This window comes from Desmodus rotundus, chromosome 7 (assembly GCF_022682495.2).
Source record: "Desmodus rotundus isolate HL8 chromosome 7, HLdesRot8A.1, whole genome shotgun sequence".
Classification (NCBI taxonomy): Eukaryota; Metazoa; Chordata; class Mammalia; order Chiroptera; family Phyllostomidae; genus Desmodus; species Desmodus rotundus.
The window spans coordinates 130,701,202-130,723,698 of NC_071393.1; the positions used below are offsets into that span (position 1 = coordinate 130,701,202).

The 22,497-nt window shown below is 42.4% G+C and overlaps 1 protein-coding gene across 4 annotated transcripts in view; it reads right to left on the reverse strand.

Moving 5' to 3' along the window:
* Positions 1-22,497, reverse strand: part of DICER1 (dicer 1, ribonuclease III) — a 67,077-nt gene that overhangs the window by 25,018 nt on the left and 19,562 nt on the right. For 2 of the 4 annotated variants that reach the window (XM_053927660.2, XM_024567399.4), the window contains exons 2-13: positions 22,178-22,241; positions 21,139-21,239; positions 17,488-17,675; positions 16,702-16,864; positions 15,625-15,755; positions 14,523-14,657; positions 13,954-14,114; positions 11,958-12,126; positions 10,279-10,751; positions 3,685-3,817; positions 2,254-2,496; positions 1,525-1,679 (exon numbers count right to left, since the gene is read on the reverse strand). In XM_053927660.2, coding sequence (XP_053783635.1) covers positions 1,525-1,679; positions 2,254-2,496; positions 3,685-3,817; positions 10,279-10,751; positions 11,958-12,126; positions 13,954-14,114; positions 14,523-14,657; positions 15,625-15,755; positions 16,702-16,864; positions 17,488-17,634 — 1,910 coding nt within the window. In that variant the 5' untranslated portion in view covers positions 17,635-17,675; positions 21,139-21,239; positions 22,178-22,241. The remainder of the gene's footprint in view (positions 1-1,524; positions 1,680-2,253; positions 2,497-3,684; positions 3,818-10,278; positions 10,752-11,957; positions 12,127-13,953; positions 14,115-14,522; positions 14,658-15,624; positions 15,756-16,701; positions 16,865-17,487; positions 17,676-21,138; positions 21,240-22,177; positions 22,242-22,497) is intronic. The other 2 variants (XM_053927659.2, XM_053927658.2) reach the window with 2 other exon arrangements.

Below are 22,497 nucleotides of genomic sequence, written 5' to 3' on the forward strand. Positions count from 1 at the left end.
AGCAGCAGTTCTCCAGTGGCCATGATGCACCTAGCGTTCAGATCTTGTTTTTAAACATTGCTCATTCTGTACTAAAAAGAACCATGCCCTTTGGGGGAAAGAGCCAACATCCAGTCCAGGGCAGGGCAAGCGGGCGTTCAGTGTAGAACATGTTGGTATGCCATATAGCAAGGCAGCTCTCAGAGAATAATAGTAACGTGGTAAGAAGACATGGAAGCTAGCTTGAAGGGGCTCCCACTGGCCAAAATCTTAACATCAAAACAAACAGTAAATTAGACTAGTAGATTATAACCCACTGAATAAAACCAGCAGTCCATAATTCACACTGGATGGTAAGAGAAAGCTCTCCCTTACAATAGGAGGCCAACTAATAAATGCAGAAAGAAAAAATAAAATGAGAAAATCTCCATCCTACAGAAATCACAGTAATAATCAATTTAAGCAAGAAACATCAACACATACTTAAGGTAACGGGTGAAATGGGGAAGAGGAGTAAGTTTTATATAGTCTCTTTCCATGAAGTGAGTCACGAGCTGTAAGGGGGGAAGGTGATTTCATAGCAGCGAGGGCCAGCGGACCTCCCACAAGTGATCCAAGTCGCCGCGGCCCGGGGGAGCACAAACGGACACCGAGTGCCCCTGACAAAATGGGGTGAGAAGACTTACTGGCCAATCGTGCATAACCTGGGTCTCATCACCAAAATATCAGATGAACCCAAACCAAACTGAGAGACAGGCCACGAAGTGGCTGGCTTGTAAATCTTCAAAACCTTCAAGGTCATTAAAGTTAAGGAAAGACTGGAGAACAGCTCCAGGCTGAAGGAGACCAGGGATGATGAGAAAACAGAGACAACCCCATGGCCCGGGATGGGGCGCTTTCACTACAAAGACCGTGCTCGTGAGACTGGAATGGACCTCCCTGGGTGAACGGAACACAGGAGCTCTGCGTGGCATTCTGGAAACTTTTTCAAGTCTGAAATTATTTCCAAATAAAAGTTAAAAAGAATAACTCATGCTTGCTGCTGTATTTTGCCTCTACGTGAAATTTATCCTGAAACATAATATAGGTATGTATCTGCTTTTCTTAGTTCTTAAAAATGTCATTGCCAGCTCAGGACAAAGTAAATTAGAATATACTCAAAAACACAAGTTAATTCATCATAATCTTAAATCACTGCTGATGAAAAATGCAGTATCTCCCAACACTTGTGGCACAAAACAGTAACATCGGAATTCAGAAAAACATCAGTGAGCGCTGTAAAATTAAACCTAATTGAAATAAGCACGCCTTCGTTATGTCAGTCCTGTCAATGAGAACTGAACGTCTCACTGTCCAATACTCTGTGCCTCCTGACCAAAAAGAATAAATGGAAAAAACCTTTTCTTTCTCTTATCAAAATATTACAAGCCATAAATGGTGAGACTGCTGGTTGTTTACAAAAGGTAAGTAACACGATACTTACAGGTTTTGACTTAAATCTTGCAATACTCATAGGTATTCCATGCAAATGAGTCCATGCCATACCTATTGATGTGTCCAATGGCCGTGTTGATGGTGACTCGTGGGCCTCCGTCATCGGGCCTCAGCACGTACGGTGGGAAAACATCGTCGTCATCCACAACAGGCTCAAGGTCAGTCTCACCAGCATCAACTGACTTGGAACACTTGTTTCTCAAGATCTGGACATTTTATAAACAGAATCTGTGATGAGAACAGACGGCTTCTTTGCCATATGTGGGTTGTCTACCTCTGTACCTAGGGAAGAAGTTTCTTTGACACGAAACCTCTCTCTACTAAACACACTTCAAAACTTCAAAGTCACCTGCTGCAGAAAATTTCTCCCAGTGCATCCCTCCTAGCACAGACACCATGGAGACACTCGTCCTACAGGTGCAGGGTGAGAGCACCGAGCCCAGCAGTGCGCGCCTCGCCTGCAGTCACCCACCTTTCTTCAGCGCAGGAGCGGTGCCATCGCTCTCTGGTCCCTTCACTACTCAATCAACTGTCACTACACTGTGCACATGACCAGTGTGCTTTGCAGGCATCCTTCCTCAATAGTCCACGTGACCATTCCCACTACTTTACTACCAGATTTCAAACACTTTATAAAATACTGCTGGCTCTCTGTATGTTCAACTTTCTTATAATGTACACAGTGCACGTGCCTTTTGAAACCATTCTCTGTAGAGACTTGTTTTTATTATTTCCGTGTACATAAAGAACAAAGATACTGTGTTAATTTTGGGATCTTACCTTTTCAATAGCTTTGTAGGTTTTCAGATCTTCTTCGAAACTTTTTATTTTGTCCGTGTCTGCTAACATTATATAGTTGGAGATCGGTGCCCTGGCTCTTCCCTTGGATTGAACATAGGAGCGATACTCTGTGGGCAAATCGAAACGGACCACCAAGTTGCATTTTGGTATGTCAACACCCTCTTCCACAATACTTGTTGCAATAAGCAGGTTGGTCTCATGAGCTCGAAATTTTCTGAGTACCTAGAAAAAAATCCACCAAAGAAAGCAATTCTAAGAAATTCTCCAAAGAAACCAATGTTGTAAAAGTAAGTGACAACAGTCACTTCTGACACATACTCTGGGCATGCTAAACTTTTAAGGCCAGGCAAAAGAAGATGACATCAAAAAAAAGATGCATGAACACATGGGCAAAGAAACAGTTTTCAACTAAGTCTGACTTGAAAAATTGAAATGCCTTTCAACTGTACAAAAGTGTCCACGTACAAATCACAGAAAGCCTTCGGCTGAAGGGGTGGGCTTCTTCAAGGGCACAAAAGAATCTAGCCAACAAAGCGAACGGATGAATGTGCTCCTTGAGTCCTGCCGACATTCTGACCCTCTGCAATGGTGTCTTATGTCTGTGAGGTTGTGCCAACATCCCTCCAGAGATGTAAAAATTCACTAAGATCCCTCAATCAGTTGGAATTAAAATTATAAGCAAGGCATTATTTACTTTTCTGGAATCTTGGGGAATTTTCGATTGCAGAAATCAAAATTAATTAGAAAGTAAAGTGAAAACTTTTTTCCTACCAGATTTAAAGGCAGATCACATCCCAATCCAGAATAAATACTAAAGTGAACTGGGTTTCAGGCAGATCTATCGGGCTCTGGCTACTGGACTCCCCGGACCAGAGATGTCATCAAAAAGCTATGACGTAGGATATGACATCAATGTGAATTATTCTGCTACTTTTAAGTTGAATAACAAACTTTAAATAAAATTTTTTTGTGGGCCAGAACACTATATTAGGTTTTCACACCTTCAAAATGCTGTTTTCTGTATTAAAATTGTAAAAAGCATGAAGAAAAAAATAAAGCCAAAATCCTGATGGAAAGCAAAACAAAACCCACTCAGGAGAAACTTCCACCCGTTGCTTCAGAGTCACAGGATTGGAATCACACACGCTGCCTGTCCGTGAGATGCACTTGAGTGCCACCAGGTTGACAGGGGAAAATGAAATGGCCAGTAGCAATTAGGACACAAAACTGATTGACTGGCCCGTGGCTCTAATCCTGAACGTAGGAATCGCTGTTCAGCTACCTCGGAGGAGACAGCTACTCTCCACACTGCGAGCAGCAGCGCTGAGGAATCACGAAGAAGGGAGCGCCCACGGGCAGTGCGCCTGCTTGTGCTCGGAAAACCGCCGCTGTGCGATGACTCCAACTCACCTCTTCCTGTTTTCTGAATTCTGCTTCCATCTGTTTGTTACGAGGCTGATTCTTTCCGATGCCATGTCCAGTTATAAAATTGCTGCTGATGTAAGCCAGCTCTGGATCTTGTTTGCCAGCTTCCTTTATCAATCTAAGAAAATTACATACATTTTGAAGTTAAGCACTGGTGAGGGGAAAAAAATTTAGACCTTGTTTGGAAGGTCTCCCTTAAAATGGAAATGCATGTATTTTTTGCCAACATACCTAACAAAATGATCTTGTATTTTTTTTCCCAAGAAGCTTAAACAGAAATCACTGCCACCCTCCACTGAGCAGACTGTGAACCCAAGCACTTATAACACCCAATACAGGGGTGATTTACCCTGACGAATAAAATGGTCACAGTGCCTCCACCTTCCTAACTGGGCAGTGATGACTTAATAGAAACGTGGCCCAGAGAGGACCGAGCCAGGCAGAGAAACAGGAATCCCTCCTCCTTCTTGTCTTCAGGCCTCACACACTTGTCCAAGCGCAAGCAGGACCTGCGGCTGCAGTCATGCCCTCGTCTCCATGGCCTTGCTTTCACGACAGAAGTATCACACACACTGACGCCAAAGGGAGAAATTCCATAGCAAAGGCAACCTCACCTTCCTCCGAGTGCAAGAGGACAGTTCCAGCTGTGCGTGAAAAGAGGGCTGGTTAATTCTTTTAGTCTTACCCAACACCCTGTACTACTGCAAGCAGGGCTCCAGGGAAAGGAATGCCTACGTCTATGAAAAGCATCTCCAGTCCCAACACCTGGGTGTCCAGGCACTGACCACAGCTCTGCACAACAGATACTGGACTTGGGCACAATGATGCCAGAGCCCCATCCCATCCTCTGATGAAAGAGCAAGATTCCGGAGCTCTCTCTTCCCGCCTGCTCCTCTGCATTAACCCACAATGCTCGTCACCGAAAGCTGGCCTTCCAGCTAACAAATGGAAAGGAGCTACAGGAGGAGATCACGTTACACAGTACAGAAGGTTAACAGTTAGTGTTGCCATTACAGCTATTTTGGAAATATCCACATTCAGAAACTCGGCACACAGGATAAACGGTTCCACACCTGACATAAGTGATTCCATATGGTCCTTCTGAAGTCATACAACATAGCATAAATTCCTAATAGAAAATTGCATTTTTAAGTCAAACCATTCTTTTTTTTTCTTTCATAAATACATGAAACGGACTAATATCAAAGAGCTGGAAGAAACCTTGAGTGGCCGTCTAAAATATCTTCTGCCTCCAAGTCAGCACAACCCCGGCACATCCAGGTGAGTGTGAAAGCCTGTCTATAATTCAAGTACTTAAATGTTCAGAATCAGGAACTTCCTTAGTATGTTCCAAGTGTTGTTTAATTATCATAGTAAGCTTAAGACGTGTGGAGCAGAAAGCAGTGCCACAGGCAAACAAATAACAGGACCCAAAATCTAAAATATGAAATTATCTTAGAAATATGTGCTTCCAAATTTTAGCTTATGTAAGTAAGCATCAGTGTGAATCCAACAGAGGCTAAAACAATTCATTTCAAGCTACTCCGAATTAGGCACATACTGTACTTCACCTTGCCAGGATAATCAGTCTGGCAGACTTCAATCAGCTGAGAAATGGAAGCACTGAGTTGATTTCTCCCTCATGAAACTCACGTCAATACTGCAGAGAACAGAAGAGACCACATGCACAGGAATAAACAAAATCTCCTGTAAGCAGTAATTAAAGGCTATATACGTGGGCTGGTAACATGTAGAGAGAAAAAAGTTATTTCTCTCTCAGATAAGTCGAAGGGATGCCAAACCCTGCGCCCCAGACAGAGCTGCGGGCTCCCGGGGAAGGGGCGCCAGAGCACTGGAAGACGAAGTCTTACCGGCCTCTCCCGACTCCTACCCCGAGTCCATGCGGCTCGTGCCACAAGCGAGCTGGGTAGTGAAGCGCGCCGTCCTCCAGTGCACAGACCTTCTGAAACAATCTGTAGTGACCTGGTTATTGCTTTTTCCTAATTTCAAATCCTGTGACCAATATTTTTGTAACATTCCACCAACATTACCTGCTAACAACATAAAACTTAAAAATCATCACTCTTGTATCACCTTCAGCAGACACAACTTACTGTTTGCCCTCCCCTCTCTACCTAAGTCACCACAGCTGGCACAGACCCCAGGTCATACCGTGTGCAAATGCACGGTGCCCCCCAATTATACAGGAAACAGCAGGGCCCCAAACAGGAAACAAGCATGCTAGATCCTGATGTACGAGGTCTGTCCAGAAAGCACCCGGCCACACACTATGAGAAACGGAGACATTTACTGAAGATACAAGATACAAGATACAAGAAACATTGTCCACAGACAATGACACTTTAGTCCCCTTCAAAGTTGGCACCCTGGGACCTCACACAGTTCTCTGATCTGTGCTGACTGCAGCCCATACACATTCAACGCTCGCAGGTGTTCTGCTTGCTGCAGGCCTTCCAGAACGTGGGTCACTCTCACAGATTCTCAACCTTCTTTGAAGCATTCGTGCCACACTTGTATTTGGGCTGCACTCACTGCATCGTTACTGAAAGCCTTCTGAATCATCCCAATAGTTTCTGTGGAGGAATGTTCAAGCTTAAGGCAAGATTCGATGCAGATTTGTTGCCCTATTCGCTCATTTTGAATGCAACAGCCACACAGTACACACGCTCATTCAATGGCGTCTACCATCGTCCCCCACTGACTCGTGCAGTGACGGTGTCCTTGTTCACACACGCACATTCCAGTCCACTCTCCTTGGCTGCCAGGGTACATCGATGTTGTGCAAAGTCCTCTCATTGTATTAACAATGGCCAGACTTTTTCTGGACAGACCTCGTTGTACTATTGAAAACTGTGATTTTACTAAACCTGCTAATTCACAGACAACCATAAGGGGAAAAAAATTCAAAGACACCCACACATCATCTGAAATGTCTGCCAGGTACTGACGTATGCTCTCAACAATACCTTTAGTAATAGCCTTACTCCTCATATTTTCTTATCAATGTCAGAAAGTCAAATGTAACCCCTTTATGATCTTACCACAAAGACCATCACTGACAGTTACAATACACTGATAATGTATTCCCCAACCCAAGGGCATGCATACAGAACATGAGAAGTTAGCACCTACTGTGTCAGGCGAGAAAACAGCCATTTTTTACATATAATGTTGCTTATTAAAAACCCAATAGGAGAGGGAACTACTGTTACTATTTTACAGGAGAAGAGGCTGAAGCTTTAAAAAATTAAATAACTTTTGCAAAATATACATATAAAAAGTGGGTAGAAGTAAAGGACCAGAGCTCCGGGGAGGAATGACGATTCTACAGCAGGAAAAATACAAGAGCCTAGGCATGCTGCAGCACCAGAAGAAAGGAAGCGCTGAAAACACAGCAGGCGGAGGGCGCAGCTAAGGGACTCAGGAGCGACCCCAGTGACAAGGAACAACGTGAACAACAAAATAAATAACCTAACATTAGATTCTAACCCAGAGATAAAATCAACAAACGTGAGTCCGTCCTGATGAAAGAACATGATTCAACAAATACAAACAGGTAACCAGGGTAAGAGACACGTTTCCCTACAGAAGAATTCCGATCATATACATAGATGCGCCCCTTTCCAGGAATGGAGCTTACCCTCCCCACCCCGAGGATAAACTAGACTTGGTGACTTGCTTCCAAAGAATAAAGATAAGGGCAAAATAACATGTACAGGGGAGAAAACTGGCAAACATTAATTAGCATAACCATGTGATACGGTGTAACACCACCAGTGATGTTTCATGTTGGTATCATGAACCCCCTGATACAGTGTGAAGAAAAGGGCACTTCATCTCTGTGGAATTCTTCCAAATCCTCACACCCCAGTCTAATACTGAGAAAAACACCTAAGTTGAGAGGCTTTCTACAGAATACCTGACTAGTGCTCCTCAAGACTGTCAAGGTCATCAAAACCCAGAAAGCCTGAGAAGCCGTAACAGACCAGAGATGAACGCAGTACGGTGCCCTGGATTATAAAGAGGATGTCAGTGCGCGCTTCGGCAGCACGTACACTGAAAAAAAGGGTATTCCTGGGGAAAACGGTGGAATTCAAATGAAGTCTGGGGTCTAGTCAACAGTAATGCCACAGTGTCGTTCCTGGTTGTGCCGTGTGAGTGCACCTCGGCCACAGAGGACGGTAGTAAGAGGTGGGGGCGCCGGGCTAAAGGGAAACCCTATACTATCTGCATTTTTCCGTAAACAAGAATTATTAGGAGAATGCACATAAGCCCAGGTTAGTCCAACCCCAAAGTCACAATGTCACATAATACTAATAAATTACACAGTGAAAAGAACACTAGACTGAGAGAATGGAAGCTGTTTGCTGCCACGTGATATCGATGTGATTTTGGGAGAGTCACAAATTGAGTCTTGGTTTCCTCATCTGTAATAGAGTAAAAATATCTGCCTTCCCCTCTCATGAAGGGTTGTGAAATTGAAAAATACATATATAAAGATCTATGTGGCAAAAGCAAAACTCTAAGTATAAGACTGTACACACACACCTACACTGCATACAGAAGGAGCTGTGAGTTACTTTTTTAATCAGGAGACGAGAAAACTGCCCATGTATTACAATAGCTCACGTCCCCGTGAAACCGTTCGCTGAAGAAGGGGTTTTTCCTCCCATTAAGTTGATGGAAGGAAAGAATCTGGATTCTGGATTTCAGGAAGTTTTTCTAAGCTTATTAAAAAGCTAACTGGAACAAGACCTCTATTGTATATTTAATTAGCTGCCCATAAAGTCAACCCTCAAACCGCTCTTGATTCATCATCCAACACTAAATTCCAGCCACATTTTATGAGAGTTGATCACAATTCATCTGATCCTCAGAGTCAATAGGAGGTAACTGGTTGATTTTTGATAAAACCTTTTCAGGCTAATACTCCTGCAATGAAAACGGGCCCATCTCTACATTTAAACACACACAGAGAAGAGTGGCAAGGAAGAAAATAAACCCCCATCGCTCCTCTCCGAGCCCCAGAAAATGGACCGAAATCCCACAGCCCCCTGGGAGGGGCGGGGAGCACGTCTGCAAGGGGGCTGAGAGCTGTGACAGCCTCGAACTCTCGAGATCCCGGCAGCCTTCCCGCCCAGCCATCTGGGCAGCATTCCCACTCTACAGCGCCCGGTTAGTGTCCACTGATGCCCGGGGGGCGTTCTGATTGCAGGAATGGAGACTGGGGGGAGGCACCAGGATTCTCAACTTGTCTCTGTCCCTAACTAGCAATTCAACTTGGAGACCACCACTTTCCCCCAAGGCCCTTTCTCTTTTTCATAAAACTAAGTGGGTTGGATTAGCTAGTCAGTGAGGTCCCTTTCCAACCTTAACTTCTGATTTCAGTATAATTCACTACCTCAAGTTATTTCCCTCTGTATTCATCACGAGGATCAGCCCCAATGACCATGAAAATTACCAGACTGAAAACCACCAGATGACGACCCCAGAGTCCAATTTCTCGTTACTCAAGTAAGTTTTCAAAAATCCCAAACCAGTCAGAAGCAGTTTAGGAAAAAAAAAAATCCCAAATTACCTCAGAAAACAAAGCTTAATTTCCCCTCAGAGATCACTACTTGCAGAAAAGGCTCTTAGGGATCAACTCTGGCAATTAATGGGTCTCACGGAGAAGTAGATGGCCCGGAGGACAAAACACATGCCCCCCCCACCTCCCCGCCACCCCCCCCCCCCCCCGGGCCCTTACAAATAACGAAGCATCTGTGCACAAACCAAAAGAACTAGACACTAGGTGACAATCTCACACGAACTTCAAGTCCAGCTCCTTGGCAGGTCTGTGTTCAAGAAAGACACACGACTGTCGAAGGGGGGGGGGGGGAAGGCACCTCCTCGTTCAGATTCACTGTCTTCTTTGCCAACAGCTTCCAAATTCCTCCCTACCGTTTTATTCTCTCTGGACTCAGGTCCTTTTTAATACACAGTCTATGAAGCAATCCAAACTGCAAAACCAGTGGTTCTAAGCTTTTTCCACTGCAAACTTGCAAATTTACAAACTTGAATCAACATCTGCTAAGGGAAAAAAAAGCTAACATAAAAAAAAAATAGCCACAATACTTCTCAGGATGAAATTTATCCAAAGATTGCCTTCAGAAGAAAGCTCGCTGTGTGTAGAATGCTTAACACAGCGCCTAACACATTGTCAAAGAACAATAAATATCTGAACGGAATTAACAACTGAACACAAAACAAGGACTGAGCACAAAACAAGGAATAATTTTCTATACTTGCTCTTTGTCTTAGATGAATTAGAATAGGTCAGCATCCTCTAAGAAAAAGTCTTAGCCGTGAAACCTAGCCGTTTGGGAAAGCTTCTGTGCACACACACCTTCGCTGCCGACCCCGTGTGGCGTCCCACTGCACGTTAATTACACCACGATGGGGCCAAGGAGGGCCACTTACGTCACCCTTCTGCTGGCTCTTAAGGCCATCCCAGATCAGTCACAAAACAGAAAGCTGCTTTGTTCTACTATGGGGAAAATGTTCATCTTAGAGATTTACCTGTTTAAGACAACTGCTGTGTATCTTCTTTCCACAAAAATAATTCCACATAAAATATTGGTAAATGGAGAAGGAAAATTTGTCTCTGGCTTCTCCTTTTCTCCAATTTCTTCATCCTCATCATCATCCTCAGAATCACTCCAAGACACATAATTATCCTGGTTCCTATTATTGTACCACTCAACGCTTTCAAACTGCTGCCGCTCATATGGTTTGTATTTGCGTAGGATTTCAAGCAGTTTTATCACTTTAGGAGTTACAAATTTCAGGTCAAGTGAGGCAGGTGAGAAGTGCTCTTCACATAGTGCATGTATCTTCCGTAGGAAAGTGTCTGTAAACAATAGAAACTTCCTGTGCAGCTCCTCTTGCTCATGCTTGATGTATTTCTGCAGTTCTCTTACCATCATTCCGGCTACTTTATCTGCGCACCAGGGTCCCAGAACTACCAACACTGCACGACAGTCTGACAGTATCTACAAAAGAATGTGCAGAGCTAAATGCTAAACAATCATGCAGCATTTTCCTGTAGGGTTTAACTGGGGTTTAAGTTGTCTTCAAACTGCCCCTTTGAAATAAATTTACCCCACTAATACCACTAATATAAACACTGAGGTTAATTCCCTGAAGTTGGGGGGAGCAGCCAGAGGTCTTTTCAAGCTCTGCTTTTTCATATATATTATGTCCAGAACCATTCTTTTATTTTCCCCAGCAAAAATAATTAAATAATAAGAATTAAAAGATGCAATTGTATAAGGATAATAACATTTAATTTTACATCTGTAACTAGTTAGAAGTACAAATGAGCCATTTTCTTCCAGGTAACTATGCAAGGAATTCCATAGCAGAGTGATTTTATTTTAGGTATCAAAGAGCAAGTAATTTTCCTTTAACTTTGAGCCCAGAGAACCACGCCTTCCAACCCTAGCTCAGAGCAAAATGTAAATCCATAGCGAGTAACAGAGGGATCTTCTGCCATCAAGAAGAGGCCCATTGGATTGAACACAGACTTGATGAAAATTCAAGTGCTGGGAAGAGTCTGGGCACTGCTGCTTCAGAAAAAATCAGCAAGAGAGAAATTAAGATGCAGATTCAATAGTGTCAACATTCACAAATGGCTGCAAAGTCCTAGAACAAGTTCTCAAGTTTTAATGCGTCAGGATAACTGGAGGGCTTGTCAAATCTCAGCCAGTTGGACCACACCCCAGAGCTTCAGACAGAGTGGTCAGGGATGGGCCCGTAATTGCATGTCTAAGAAGTTCCAGGGGGTCCCTAACTTTGAGAACCACTATCATAAGAATCTCTTCTCAAAGCTGTATCCCACTCAGGACAATGAGCTCATACCCACTTCATATAAGGAAACCTAACAAAGGGTTTGAACAGGAACTAACCCATCTGACCAAGGGGAAAAAAAAACTGGACCTCTTTTATTTAAATAACCATGACATGAATCCTAAGTCATCTCTCAAGTCGGGGAGGTCTGCACTTAACAGAAACGTCTGTCACGTAGTAGTAAACTCAACCCAATACATGTTTAATAAAAAAACTCATTAAACATGATAAGAATGTAAGGTCTTGAATTAAAATGAACAGAAAATAGCCTCATTAGAAGCATATTTTCATTTCAGTTCTAAAACAGAAGCCTTTTATTATACTGCCTGTACTTTCTTGTAGATGCTTACCTGTTTAGAAATTAAAGTAGAATCTCTTTCTTTTGAATGTACAGATATGTTACAGTCATTGATAAAATTAAGTGCTTCTTCTAATTCCATCAGCAGTCTTTCATAAAGCCCACTTCTGTCCATAAATGGTCCACAGTCTACCACAATCTCATACGGCTGCGACGTATACCTTGAACATCAGAAACAGGAGTCACTGATACTACGATAAGTTCGCTACTGCATTATGATCCGCTGCACGTCTAAACCGGAAAGAAGCTTCCCACATTCAGCCCGCCCACCTGCTCAGGACGGCGGGCGGGCCTCGCTGGCGCCCGTGCTGTGTGTTGGCCTGCCAGGGCTCAAGGGATGGCTGCAGAAAGCTGGCAGCCTAAGGGTTTTGTGAGCTCATCATTATCCCAGGTTTTTCATTTTGTTTTTTAGGGTTAGACTTTCATCTTTTATATGCTTAGGAACAATGCTGGTCAAAATACTCCAGAAACCCAGTAATGACTACTTCTCAGAAGGAGAAATTGGTGATGGGGGTGGATCATAGGGAGAAAGTGTTATCATTAAATTGACTCATTTCCATACTATTTGAAGCTTTAGCATTTGCAAATGTCAACTTTGTTTTTAATGTCTCCTGACATAAGGAAAGCTCCCCTCCACTTTCAATCAATTACAATGTCATTCCTTGGATCTGTCATGCGTTTCATAAACTATGACAACCAGAACAGCACGTATTATTCTAAAAGCACATGCAATAATTAAGGAAAAGAAATACAGCGAAGACATATCTACTACTTTCGTTTTCATTATGCTCAACCATAACCTATACTTAACCAAAGACCCGCATTTAGAGAACTAGGTAATGCCAAATTCAACAGATTACTTGTCAGTTTTACTTAAATGCTCTACCACTTCTACTGTTTTTAAAGATTTCAGTAGTACAGCCTACCAATCTAACTCAGGTCAAATAAAAGCAGAAGTATAGCCTTAACTGCTATATCATGGACTGTTTTGGCTCAGAGGTCAAAAGTACCAAGTCCTAAAGATTATAGATCTGTATCTCATATGGCATTCGGATACCTAAATTCCATCACCTGAAACAATTCCTTTTCTTCTCATTCTACCTAGAGAACTTTTCCAAAATTCTACTAAATGACAGGCACACTGAAAGTTGTTTTCTAGGTGTCAATATAATTAATCATCAAAAAGCTCCCTGAAACCACTGTCGACAGTAAATGACTCACTTGAAGTCACAGAGCTTATAATTCGTGGAGCCAGTATTCAAAATCCGTGTCTGATTCAAATCCACACCTTAGAAATCAGTCTTCTCTGTTTTTTATAACTGTCCCACTTGGTCATCTTTAGCCTTGTTAAAGACTATATTTTACATGGCTATAAAGGTATTTTAATATGAACTGAATTAATTACATTTATTTTAAAACCTAATTTATACAGGCTCCCTTCCAGGAACTTAAATCAAAAAGCATGTTGTGTGTGCGTGTTAATGAAACACAAAACAGCAACCTCCTCAAAGAGACAAACTTAGAAATCATAAACATCTTTCTCAGAAATTCACTCCCATTTTCAAAGTGTTTCCAATTATTTTAAAGCATATTGTAAAATACTAAATTCTCTAAATAATATTCTTTCCAAACCATCACATGGGATGCTTGGGTCAGAAAGACAAAGCCCACGCATTGACAGAAAAGGACGTGACTATCCCGCCCACGTTCCCAGCCCTTGCCCATGTCAGCCAGTATGAAGGGCCCACGCTGATGCAACTTGCTCTCTTAAGGCAGAAGGAGCTCCACCTGCCACTGTGGAAAACAGGTTAGATCCCTGCAGTCGCCAGTAACTGTCCTGATGAAGAACTGCTAGGCTTGCTCATTCCTGTTAACAGCCATTGCTCTCTCTTAAACAGGCGCTAGCTGCAAGGCACAGTGGAAGGTACTAAAGGCTCAAAATTAGTTACCGCTAGTCCGGCCACACCAAGTCCAGCCTGAGCGCGTACCTGTCTAAGACCACCAAGTCAGTTGCAGTTTCAGCGTTACTCTTAAGAATTTTCTCCAGTTTCTGAATCTTTTCTTCTAATTCCTCTGGATCACATTTCCCATTTAAAATGGAAGCAGTTAGTCCCAAAATACGAGGGCATGATGGGCAACTTTCACAGAGCTAACAAAATAAAAGATAAGAAATTCATTTTGCAAGGCCATAACAAAACAGATAATACCATACTACAACATGTCAAAGAGACTGACGAACACTAAAAATATTACTTACAGAAGTATGGTAGCTTGTTTAAAAGCTCTGTTTATCAAAAAGGAAGATTTAAATATACTATGACAGATTGTATAATTCATTTTATGTTTAAAATTTTATTAGATTTAGATTATAGATTTATTATAGTTTCTTATTATAGAGTATAGATATAAATGAACATTAATTTAATATTCATTCATTCACACACTGGAACCACGTTCTCAAAGTTGGTAACTGATACTATTTTTAATCTATAAAAACACTGCTTATACGCAGTAATTTGACCTGAATTATTAAGACTAGTACAATATAAAAGCTTACCTTCATAATTTCTCGGTAGGGGTGGTCTAGAATTGCAAGATGACACTCGTCAAACACCAAAAGGTTAATGTCCGACAGCGATAAGTAACCATTTTTCAAAACAACCAAGGCAACATAGCAAGTCATAATGAGGACCTAGAACAAAACCAGCATCAGTGCGCAGACAAACGCACCGCTAACCTGCCGCGTCCACTCACGGAAAAGGAGACCACGGAGCTGTCGTGCTGTGAGAACTACGAAACCCACGAGTCACAACTAAAACTGAAGTTTACAGGTTTGGAAGCTCACACTTCAGAACCAAGCAGCAGAATTAGGAAAACATGAAACAGACTATGAGAAAAAATTCTTGATAATGAAGGCCTTTTTTTAAAGTGACAGATCTATTAAACCTACTTCAGGTTTTTAGGTTCCTATGGACAAATTTGACTGGTGAGTCCTATCAACTGAATCAAGTCACGAAATAATTCACACTGTTTTTTCTTTTCTCTCCCCACTGAATCGACAAGGCTGTCTAGAAGATGACCCGAACTACATGCCCTTGTTACAGCTCGTCTTCCCGGGACATCCCAGTGCTCTTTAAATGCGGACGCCGCCCACTCTGGGAGACATGCTAGGGCACTGTTTCCGCCTGCACCGGCTGGCTGGGAAGCCGCCCTTCAGAGCCGCCGACACCGGCGCTCCAAAGGCCTCCGCACATGCTGGCTGCATGGACACGTGGAGTCAGAGGAGACCTCCTGTTAAAGTCCCAAGGATCTCAACCACGAAATGTCTTCAGTTCCAAGACATCCAACTCAAGAGTAAATTTTCTGAAGGCAGGTTATCTGCAAGTTGGAAATAAGTAGATGGAACTTACGCTTTTTTCCAACCAAGTAAATCACAGGATAAAGCTGTTGCTTTTCTAAGAGCAATACAAATGAGCAGTTTATTTGGCCTGAGGATGAGACGCACAAGGAGAAAGTGCACAGGGCTAGCTGCTGGGCTGACAGGCACAGGGAACTAGAATTTTCAAGTCCTACTCCGACAGCCAAGGATAAGGTCATCTTATAAACGAAGTCAAGGACTTGCAGGAATTTGTAGAATGAAATTTCTCTACAGGTCTTACCTGGTGCTTAGTAAACTCTTGGTTCCATTTCTCTTTTGTCCAAGATGCATTTACTTCTAGGTTTGAGTATTCCCCAACCTTGAGATCAGAATGAGTTCTGACAGCTGACACTTGCTGAGCAACCTGGTTTGCTGATTACAAACAAAAACTCTGTGTAAATATGACAAGTTGGCTCTAGTTGGTCCTCTGAACTAATGACTAAGACAGTTAAGAAAACCCTTACCATTACGTATTACACCTAGCCACCGACACATCAGGTGTTTCCAAAACGCACGATTCAGACTCACCGCCCTGCCTCTGTCACTCACTCCAGAGAACCCCTCGTCACCTTCTCGCTCTATAGCTGATTCTCCCCAACCTACACATAGAGCTTTTAGGCTCGAATGGTAACTACTGCAGACCCACCCCTCCTGTTTTCTTCAATAAAATCCGATCGTTTCACTAAGAAACAAGAGAGACTAATACATATTTAAAGCAGATAAGAACATCACATGCTGAGATCATCCAAAAAAAAAAGAGGAATGACACAGTTGTTATTAGTACCCAGGCAGCTCGTGTCCACATTTTATACTTTTTAATTTTAATATGTAATCCCAAACACAAAAAAACCAGTGTTGGAAACTTACTGAGTAACTACTACAAAGCAGGTAACTCACTTTCTACAACTGGTATAAGCAAAGTCATAAATCAAAAAGTTACCTATCTCATAATCGAGCGCACTCTGACATATTTTATGAAGCTAAACCACCAAACACAAAATAACTGTCACAGCTTTGATTATGTTCCAATAGTAATCCACTCAAAAGAAATACAGAATCAGAATTAAATGCAATTACACTTAAAAGAAAAGCTAAAGTTTAACACCTATGAAATAAAATGTCTAGGATTTAAGAGAAATACCATATGTTAAGAAAGAAGACAAAATTATATTTCTGCTATCAGAGCTTCAACAAGCACATTATTTGTCAAACTCACTACATTTTAAATAATTTAACCTGGTGCGCAGAGAAAATCTGCTTAACCATAAAATCTCATCCAGCGTCCTCCACGCAATCTGGTAAAGTAAGTGCCGGTTACCAGAGTTGACCAGGAAGACCGTCCTCTTCCCATGTCTGGCGAAGTCCCCCCTGATCTGATAGGACAGCTCTTTAGTGAGCAGCACTGCGATGAACGTCTTCCCTGAGCCAGTGTTCAAACAGACGATGGTGTTGCGGTCCAGAGCTGCTTCAAGCAGTTCGACCTGGAACACAGCGGGAGAAGAGATTATACACCTCCTGTCTAAGCACAAAATTCAGAAAACTGGATTTTGTTTTAATTCAGGAAATTCCACTGTTTTCTAAAATCTTCCTCCCATAAACCTGCATACCTTCTGCATCTGTATATGCAAATAATAATCAGAGGCATTAAAATGCCTGTTATACATAGCTGTGCTGCACAAACATACGTTGAAACGCACATGCGATTTCTTCAGGAAAGACTTTTGCATGGACAGAATTCCTCTCTAGAACGACAGGAACGGCTACATTTACAGCGACCATGGTTCTGCCCACTCGCAGTTGCTCAAAGCAATTCCAATTCCACCCAGCTCGTGAGGACAGACACATCCAAATGGATATTAAGGAACAGCGAGGTTTTCAGAGGGGGGAAGAAAATGAAAAACTTCACAAATAAAACTATCAAACCAATTACCCAGCAGATGTTAGAACAGAAAAGGACTATTAAGAACAAAGGCATTTGGAATGAGAAAATTAATCAGAAGAGGAAAGCTTGAAAAGGTAAATGAGTTTTATAAGTTGTGTCAACTATATGCTAATTTACTCCATTTTAGTGAAAATGCTTCAGTATTAGTGTTCTCATTAGTACCTGATACTTTCTTGGCGTGTAAATGTTATCATGAATTGCTTCTTGTTGCCATGGCAGTCCAAAGAAAGGACCCATTGGTGAGGAAGCGGGGGTCATGAGCTGCAGGCCTGCCATGCTGGGGGCTGCAAAGCAGGGCTTTTCATTCATCCAGTGTCTCTTTCATTGCGTTTTTGTTCTAGCACAGCTTACTACAAAAGGGAAAAAGAATACCATTACACAACCATGCAGGGTTAAAACCAAAAGAAAGCACAGAAACAAGAGAAACATCAGAATATCACCCCTATGAGCCTTTCAAACTCCTCCTGTAACTGTTTTAGCTTTTTCTTGATCAAAGAGGATCAATTTTAAAAGTCAAGCATTCTCTTCTCTCCAATCCAGCAACCTTTTCACTAGAAATTTGTCTAAAAGAATTAGACAACTGTACAAACAGGTAAGTACATGAACATTTATTGCTGCATTATTACTAAGAACAAGAAATAACTTTAAATGTATTAATAAAAAATCAGCTAAGCAGACGATGGTACGGCTATATTGAAATACCTGGAATCCATGAAGATAACACACGTCTGTATTTACTGAATCCATGTCTGTAACATGTACAGTAGGACGCCCTTTTAAATACATGCATACATAAAACAGGTAAGTATGTACACGCATACATCCCAAGTGTCATCTGTGAAGCCTGCGGCGCCATCCTTGCTAAGGTTAGCAGACAATGTGCGGAAGGCACTTAGCGCTGTGCCTGCGCAGAGGGGAGATTCGGACGCCTGCCAACACTGAGCCATTTCATCACAAGACCAAAACCACAGGTCTCTTCTCAATGAACAACCTAGCAGAGATGATCAACTATTTAAATACGCATCTTTAAAATGACACGTATCCTAGATAAATTAAAACAAACACACCACCCTGTGACATGGCCTTTTTTTATGGTACCTAAGCACTCCTGTGTCTTTCTGTCTTCTTTCTCAAAGATAAATGTTATGTAAAATGACAAAAATCGAGTTTTTCTAAGAGTCCTAACCTGCAGACAGAGGTTTAGGATTTCAAATCTCTACGTCAAAGTCCACCACCAGCCTTCCTGACTGTCAGTGGAATTTACTTGCCCCCCAGAAGGCAATTTTCTCCCTTGTACTGCTTTGCAGTGTTCACTGTTTTCATTGTTATTACCCTATGAAACTGAAAGAAGGAATACAGCTCTTTGTCCCCTGACAACAAAAACTGTGAACATCCTGACATTTATATTCATTTATAACCTGGTACAACAGAGGAGACTTCAGTTGCCGCACCTAGCCCAACACGAAGTCTCCAGCGCAGTCCCCTCTCATGTGTGAACACGACACCAATTCTGATCTCAGAGACTGATTCAGTGGACCAGAATTCACCACCCAACTGACACAGTGCAATCTCCAGTAAGCGAACAGGGGCGTAAGGCTGCAGGAGCCACGACCTCGGCAAGGCAGGCGCCATCTGGGGACCAGGGAGTACAACCCCTCTCATGACGCTTCTCGGAGGAAGACGGCAAGCAAAGCGTCCCAGAGTACATTATGAAAAACTGCCAAGTCACTATTTTCCCTGGATCAAAGAAACAATCTGCACATTCCCCACTGCACCAAAACCCCAACAGCCATTCCTTTCACCCCACACTAAGCACTCACTTTTCTCAATTCTGCAGACCCACAAGGTGCACACCCTCAGGTTCATCACTCAAGCTTTTTACTCAACACAGCTGCCAAGAGCCCAAAGTGAAAACCTATTTTACCTAACTTCCTGAGAGTCAACGGGTCACTCTGAAGGCCCAGGCTGAGACCTGCAGGCACCTCCCACCTGGCTACGTTCTTAGGCTCCTCTATACTTCTTCCTCACTACAGGCTGCTTCCTGTCTAGGATTATGTATCCTTAAGCCTGACCCCTCACCTTCTACCCAACCCAGATCACAGACATGGCAGAAAGTATCCGGAAACGAGTCTAAATCCCAGGGAGGAATGGGGGAAAAGGAAGAGAGAAGAGGGCAACAGAGTGAACCCCCGAATGCACCTTCCTCCGTCACATACAGGCAGAAACCAGCAACACCCCCCTCCTTCCACTGTCACCAGGTAACTATTTCTTCTCAGACAGGTGACATCAATAATTATAATAATTAATAACTCCAGAAAAAACTGTCCCAAGACAAATGAAAGAATTTTTTTTAAAGGGAGGTTTGCATTCTTCAAAAATATACCATAAAATCCAACAAAAAAAACCCATGAAAATGTTCCAGACTACAGAAGACTTTCGAGACACAACACCGCAATGCAGAACCCAATCTCAGACTGGATCCTGTGTGGCAGAGCAATGCCATAAAGGACGTTACAAGTCCGCCGAGAAAAGGGCACTGTTAAGGTCACTGAGTTGTAACTGCAGTGTGGCTGTGGGCTGTGTAAGGGAATAACAGCCTTATTCTTAGGAAGGATACACTGAAGTATTTAGTGATACTTCAAGGGCCATGATACATGCAACTGATTCTCAAGCGGTTCAGAAAGGGAAACCACATACACACATGTGTACGGTGTGTGTGTGTGTGAAACTGATAAAGCAAACGGGCAAGGTGGGTGAAGCACGTGCGTATTCTCTGTCCTCTTCGTGCCTTGCAACTGTTTTGTAAAATTGAAATTTCCAAGTAAAGAGTTGCAAAAAGTAAATAAACACAGCCAACTAGACCAGGGTTTCCTTGAGTGCAGGAGCTGTGCCACCCGCTGCACCCAACCACACCCGGGACAGGCCACATGAACAATGGCTGCACGAGTGGCCTGGGAACCTTCAAAGAGCCTCTCTCCGCCTTTCAGAATACACACCATATTGCATGTATTCAGAGACACACTCACACGCCTTGTGCTTTTACTGGCACACATGCTCCATGAGAACAAGATGTGCAGTCTCATTCTCCACAACTCTTAAATTGCTTGGTACATGTACCGTGTGCATAGTTAGGTAAGTAAGTATCCAGTGAACTTCATCAGAGACCCACGAACGTCCACACAATAACGTACGGAACAGAATCACAGACTGCTCAAAGAGATCGTTCTGTTTGGTTTGGAAATCCACACCCACCCCGCTCCTCCCGGCCTTGAAGGGTGCAGGAGAGAGGGTCTGCAAGGAAATAGAGGACAGCAAGTTCACCCTCCCAGTTAGTATCCACCAGGCCCTACTGTCTACATCGATTTTCACCCTTTCAGAATACAGCGGCTGGCCCCAGGGATAGACTTCCTAGTGAGAGGAAAGCAGGTCTAAGATTTAAAAATTCAACAGGTAATCCAGTAATGTAAAAACAGAAAAATCTATAACTTTTTGCCAATTTTTACTTTCTTTGGCATGTTGAAATAGATTTTTCCTTTTTTCCTTAACTTGCCCTTTCTGAGAAGCTCTGAATCCCTGCTGGTAAGTAAAAGTTCTGCAGCTCACAGATGAGCTGACTACAGCTAACTGCCTTCGCAGCACCCACAGTAACTACGCAGGCCTGTTTTCCAATCAGACTGTAACTCTGGTCAAACAATTCACTCCCATGAAACAGCGAGCTTGTCTCACAGCTCCCGCATATTATTCATTTAGAAACAGTGCAACATACAAATAAACGCTTTTCCATTTTGCACATAGGATAAATTGCTGGTTTACCGTTTTAATGTCTGAGATCTCTGTGTTGCTGTTGTCTGAACTGCATTTTGACATTGTGATAGCAGCTTATTGGAAAATCACAGCATGCCCATGCTTCTGCTCTAAAAACAAATGCAAAAATAGCCAATTTTAAGAATCCTGCACTTAAACTGAATATAAATACATCTATAAGAGCGTTTTATTGATACAAAGAGTTGAATAAGGGCCATTATTTTTGTATTAAGTCTTAAACAAAAGACGTTTGGGTTACTGTAGGACACTAAGCTATTCTAAAACAAAGGACAAGAAAAGGAACAATAGCAGGCCTAATTCCAAGAGATGTGGGGGAAAAGAAAAAAGTGCAAGAAGAGATTCTGAAATGAATACAAGGAAATGAAACAAAGTAAATAAATTCTGAAACAAAGTAAAACTCTAAAGATAGCAACTAGGAAAATGAAAACATAAAAGGAGAACCGTGTGTTATTCCCTAAATCCACACACACAGAACAATGAAGGCCACCAGAAGAGGTAACCTGGCTAAAAAGGCCAAGTCACCTAGAAATAGGTCTTCAGTATATGTATAAAATACATCGGCCATTTCAATTTCTCAAAATGAAATTAAAAACGAACTCAAAGAACAGTTAAACCCACACTATAAACTTACAGAATTCATTGATGAATGAAAGAATTTAGGAACATAGCTCACCAATGTTAATACTGTAGAGAAATTTAAACGTGGGGGTGGTTCTCCTAACAGAGATTATAAATCGAAAACTAAGGAAGCACAAAGGACTGAGACAAGAGCTTAATTCAGCCAACACCAGCAACTGTACGGTTTGAGCCCGGACTTCACCGGCTACTGCAATGCCCCTGGGAGCAGGGGGGCAGGAAGAGCGGGCCGGCAGCGGCTTCCTCTCACTTAGCTCTAAGTCCAGCCTAGTTGTTTAGGGAACAGTCCTGCGGAGGCTCAACTTCCTCATTCACACACAAATGTATTTCCTAGAAGTTAACAAGGCAGAATGGGGACACCTTACCACTATTTAAGGATGTACACATTTACCTCAAAACGCTGAGTCTAAGTTCTTTCGGTCTCCGAGTCTGTATTAATTCACACCCTAGGTAACCTAAAAGCAATCAGAGAGAATATCTTAGAACATGCAACTCACTTTTAAAAACCAACTTTAAGAAATTTCCTATTGAACAAAGTTTCCATACTGAACTCATCAGAGTTAAGATCCCTGATAAGATAATTTAGTTGTATCTATTGGGAGTCAAGAAAACGGTACGTGTGTGAAAGAGGCGCCCTTTAAAATTTGTATTTATTATGTTCTAGTTCGAAAATTTTAAGAAGTTGTTAGTACAATCTGACATAAGGGAGAA